Below are 5,425 nucleotides of genomic sequence, written 5' to 3' on the forward strand. Positions count from 1 at the left end.
TGTCAGCTCAGTGTTAATATTTTGTGAATTTTTAATTTATTATGTGGTAATTTTTCAATGTCGATGGCCAGAAGTGAAAGGTGGAGCTCACATGGGTAAAAAAGAGACTCCAACGTCAGTCCTGAAGGCCATAATTTTAGCTGATACACACCTACTTGGTGAAATCAAAGGACATTGGCTGGATAAGCTGAGAAGGTAATAATTAATTTTTTGAATAATTGCTATCCTGGTTTTAGAGTTTTTAGTAGTAGCTAACGGGACAGATGTTTAAAACCAATGTTGTGGTACTTGTAAGAAGCGTGCATACTGCCCCTGACTTGCCTGTCTGTATCTGTGCTGGATAATAAACCAGTGTTGAACGGCTAATGGATGGGACTTACTGAGGCAGTGCAGCCTTGGATGTTGAGGTAGTATGTGGGTGCAGATGCCTGAGCATTTTCAATGGGTCTTTTCCAGTGTGTAACTATTTTATTGAATGCCTTAAAAATGAGCCAGATAACTTGGATGTCCCAATAGTTAACTACAGAGATAAGGAAGCTGGTAGATTTTTCTCTGTAGTAGAAGAATTGGTGGCAAAATCACATTTAAAGACAAAGATAATCCAATCTTATGCTTACAAGGCCATGTTGTTTCTGTTAGTCCAAAAAAAACCAAAAAAAACAAACCCACCAAACCACAACCCCAGAATGCTGAAAGTACTAATTCTACCATGATACAAACATTATAAACTTTTGCTGCAGAAACAATAGCATAGTAAAACGTGCAATAATTCACTGTTCTAATTAATTGCTGTTTAATGGAATTGTAATGAATAAAAATCAACAAACTGCTGTTACTACTTGCATGAGTTGGTCATGATTGTATTGTGGTGGAATTATCCACCAGGTAAGATGCACCCACTGTACTTAAACCTGATTTCTCAGTATTTAATTTGAATTTCATATTAGTGCTTTCAGTGTGTAGGAGTCATCTTTCCATTCCTAGCAGGCTGTGTCTGTTTGGAGCTGAGGATCCAGAAGTCAGGCAGTGATGACTGGGTATGTGTTTTCCTTTCAGAGAATGGCAAATGGAGAGATCTTTCCAAACTGCCTTATGGTTACTGCAGCCAGATATTGTTTTTATTCTGGGAGATGTCTTTGATGAAGGAAAATGGAGCTCACCTCAGGTATGACATCAACAGCTCTCTTATTTCAAAAAAGGCGGATTTCTTAAAGGAAACGGATGGCAGAAGAAAGCAGACTAGGTATGCAAGGCTTTGTTTAATATTACTGTAGTTGTCCTACTGGTAGAATTTCTAGTGTTTGAGATATGAGTTGAAATGTTGTGATTCTCCTTCACTTTTGGTAGTATCTTGGCACTGTTGCCCCTCACATGAAACTTGTAAACATCTCGCTGTGTGCTTCTGTATCATATACTAGTGGCCCTCTTTGATATTGTCAAGGAGCATTAATTTCTCCATTTATGTTTTTCATGCAGGCGTGGGCAGATGATGTCAGGAGATTTCAGAAAATGTTCAAGTATCCAGTTTCTACTGAGCTAGTTGTTATTGTTGGGAATCATGACATTGGATTTCATTATGAGTAAGTCTGGTCAGTGAAATAAGTACGCAAGTGCCAAGAATGAAACGTTGGCATGCATACAGTAATTTGTCTTGTGTCTGAGTGATCTCTTGTGTGTTTATGCAGAAAGTTTTTGATCATAACCAAATTAGAAGGGATTGTAATTTAGAGCAAGATCTTACAAGGTATCTATCTGTGCACAGTGCACCCTACGGACACATTTTAGAACAGTTTTCAGGTTACTTTTGTGCTTCTCTGAGCTTGTGTGAAGTTGTTGGTCTTTCTGCATTGGCAGATAAGTCTTGAATCTGCTTTTCCTTGTGTTGGGCCTCTCGTCTGAGCCTGTTCCCTTTCCCATTATCTCAGCATAGAAGAGCGTAAGTGCCCAGAATACGCTGTGGGTGTCAGAGCATCCCCGTGAGTTTGCTGAATGAGTATGTGATCTAGAGAATGGAGCAGCAAGCTCTATGAACAGTGTACAATCTGTAAAACACCTGTGTCAGGTGACTTACAATGCCAATTTCTTACCTCAGTTGTATTTTTGCTCTGACACAGAATGACTACTTACAAGGTAAATCGATTTGAAAAAGTTTTCAACTTTACTTCAGGAAAGCTATTAACTCGAAAAGGAATAAAGTGAGTATATTTAATTTTTTTTCCCAATGTTTAGAGTAGTGATTACTGAGCTACCAGACCCAAGTGATGAAAACTGAGAATTAGAAGTGGAATTTCTAATGAAATAGTATGAAAATGCTTAACTTAGAGCCCATCTTTTTTTTTTTTTTCTTTTTTTTCCTTTTTTTTTCTTTTTCAAACTTTGTATCTAGCTTGTAATATGCTAAACATCAAACATTTTGTAAAAACCTGTAGTTTTGCTATGGAGTGGAAGTTGTACTTTGAGCTAGGTGAATTGTAACAATTTCCTTTTAAATGGAAAAATACTGTGGAGTCAGAATCAAATTCTCTGGTTTGCCTTTTTACTTCCTTGCAGCTGGTAATGACCCATGGCTGTAAACATAACAGAAGAGGAGTCAGTAAAGAAACACAAACAAACCCCTTGTGTGCTTACAAGTTGAGAGTATCATTAATTTTAATAACTTCTTTAGTCTTTAGAACTTAAGCTCGTTTGAGGAATTTGGGAAGCAGTTGCTCGTCCACAGTTTTTCCACAGGGTGGGGTAATGATGCACAAGCTAGTTTTGGCTTAGCGTAGACCTTGTTACAGAGTTTGTTCTTTAATTGTGTGTCTGTGGCTGCAGTTGGCTGCCCTGTCCCTTTTGTTACTTTTACATACAGTGCAGGAACTCGATGACAGAAAGCACTAGTGGGTTTGTGGAAAGTCTTTAAACCTCAGATACATGAAGGGAAGACCCACTGCCACTCTGCATTTGGCATATATGCCATCAGGTTATAATCACTCATGCAAATGTAAAATTCAAAAATGCATGTTTATGCTGGTTCCCTTAATTAAGCGAATTATTCTGAACAGGTCTAGAAATAGTGTGTCTTTTTTAGGAAGATCTATCAGCTTCATGAATGCTCAGTATAATGCTATTGTTTATCATGCAGATATGTTGCCCTCTAGATATGTATTTCAGTTGTTTTAAAAAATAGTAAGGAATATCTCCATGTTCCCTTTGATAAAACAGCACAGCAGAGTTCTTGCATGCCGTTGCAGATTGTACGCCTGGTATCATATTCATAAACTGAAACAAGCTGCATTATTAATGAAACGTTCCTGGATAAACTATTTTATAACAAATCTATGGTTTAAAAGCAGCTTAATTTGATAAAAGAGAATTAATTTTTTTTTGGTTTTGAACAGTATCTCTTAAGTGGAGGCATTCAGCTCATTTATGCCTGACTGAACAGGTATGACTCTTGTGGCAGAAGTTCAAAGTTGATTTGAAATCTACAGGAAAATCTTTTTCTATTACAAATAAAATCCTATTTTCTGTGTGAGAGACTGCAAAGTATGAAACTTAAGTTTGTTCAGGGCAGCCAGCCAAATGCAGTGCTATTTTGTTTTTCAATTGTTCTGAATAATTGAATGTCCAAAATTATGTCTCTGAGGTCTGAAATGTGTGTGGGGAGAGAAGCAAGTTCCCCTTTCCCTCAGAATTCAGCTTAGTGGGTTTCTAACATTCCACTAGAGTACTACTTCAGTATCTGTTATAATATTAAAAAAATCTTGACATGTAAACATGAAGCAAAGCATACAGTATATCGTGCAACCTAATTAACAACTGATTATAAAGCAGCCTACCAGGTAGAGAAACAGCTGCAGTATGGATACTCAAAAGAGGATTTACAGCATGTGATTTTGGAAGCTGTTGCACTGTTTTGCTGAGCTGTGTCCAGCTTTGGAAAACTTGCATAAAATAAAGTTTATCCCACACGTGGGCATGAACAGCAAATGCTTTCCTGTCCTCCCCACTTCCATTCTTTTTGCCCGCTCCTTGGTATTTTCCAGCTTTGTCGTAGTGAACAGCGTAGCCATGGAGGGTGATGGCTGTGCTGTCTGCCGTACCTCAGAGGCAAAACTTGTGGCGCTTTCTCACAAACTGAATTGCTCCCAGCAGGTAAGTGTTTATAATAAAGATCTGATTATAGACAGCAACTCGGCTGCTGCAGTGGGAATACTGATACTGCACCAACACTCAGGATATATCTAAGACTCTCCTGAAAAAAATCTGCTTCCAATTCGTATTGCCACTTGTTAGCAAATCTTTCTTCATTTGCCCCTTATCATTTTCACTTAATGTTAACTGTTGCTCTGTTAATGGTGTTAACTTCTTTGTCAGTACTGCCAACAGAGGGTGTAATTTCCTCTGTTCCAAGGAATGGCAGAAGTTCTGTAACCCTTCCTTTGACTGAAGATGCATAATAAGCCCTGCATTTATATTTATGCATATTGTTCTGTTTTACATCCTTCAAGCTAGCCTGTTTTAGTTTTCTGATTCTACTGGACTCCTGTCTTGATTGCCTAGCAATGTTTTAACTGTCATATTATTTCATCAAATCCAATTGCTTCTTGTATTTCATTCCTCCCCCCTTCTTCACAGGCTGACTGGAGGCACAGTGGGCAGCATGATTGACAGGGTTGGCAGTCAATCAGGAAACCAGCTGCCAGTGGAAAAATTGCTAGACCAGCTGCTCTCTCTCTCTCGGGCCACCCTAAGTCTCTTTTGCCTTGCCAGTTGTGCAGTGAGATTCTGCTGTTGTTTTCCGCATTCAGGAAGACTGTAACCATATTCACAGCACATACAGAAAGGGGAATTAAAGCATTTCCCCCTTCCATCCACAGTAGAGGGTCTTAAAAGTTTACACAGTGGACAGTATTTAAACACTGTACTCTGAGCTGAAGCTGCTTTTCGCAAAAAATGTAACAACAAAAAACCCCGAACCCCTCAAAACCTAGCTCTTGATTGCCTTCCCCACCCCTATGGTACACACAGGTGAAGACAATATGTATGGATTGATTTTATTCACAGAAACCGAATCCTTCCAACAAAAGGTGCAGTGATGTGGAAAAGCTTCCAGCTTCAGAACCCATCCTTTTACAGGTGTGTTAGAGGTGGGGTGAGACAACACGTTGACATGTTTTTAGTACATTTATTACTGTTCCAGAAAGGCTGGATCATCAACAACTGATCTGTGCTTTGAACGTCTCCCAGCATTACCCTCTCTATCGGAAAAGTGATGCTGAATGCAGTGGAGAAGATTCTGCTCCTCCAGAGGAGAAGAACATCCCATTTAAAGAAAAGTATGATGTACTGTCTCAAGAAGCATCACAAAAGGTTTGATGTATCAGGAACTTGAGTATTAGGGGGTGGGTGGGAGGGAGACACAAGTGTAGATATATAT

General features: G+C 38.9%; 1 protein-coding gene across 1 annotated transcript in view; it reads left to right on the plus strand.

Moving 5' to 3' along the window:
• Positions 1 to 5,364, plus strand: part of MPPE1 (metallophosphoesterase 1) — a 5,452-nt gene extending 88 nt beyond the window's left edge. The window contains 7 exon segments of the mRNA XM_010077462.1: positions 1 to 195; positions 1,057 to 1,165; positions 1,477 to 1,580; positions 2,115 to 2,195; positions 4,032 to 4,140; positions 5,053 to 5,124; positions 5,236 to 5,364. The exon segment at positions 1 to 195 is cut by the window's left edge and continues 23 nt beyond it. Of these exon segments, the coding sequence (XP_010075764.1) occupies positions 1 to 195; positions 1,057 to 1,165; positions 1,477 to 1,580; positions 2,115 to 2,195; positions 4,032 to 4,140; positions 5,053 to 5,124; positions 5,236 to 5,364 (799 nt within the window).
• Positions 5,365 to 5,425: the final 61 nt, after the last annotated feature.

This window comes from Pterocles gutturalis, unplaced genomic scaffold (assembly GCF_000699245.1).
Source record: "Pterocles gutturalis isolate BGI_N339 unplaced genomic scaffold, ASM69924v1 scaffold48213, whole genome shotgun sequence".
Taxonomy (NCBI): Eukaryota; Metazoa; Chordata; class Aves; order Pterocliformes; family Pteroclidae; genus Pterocles; species Pterocles gutturalis.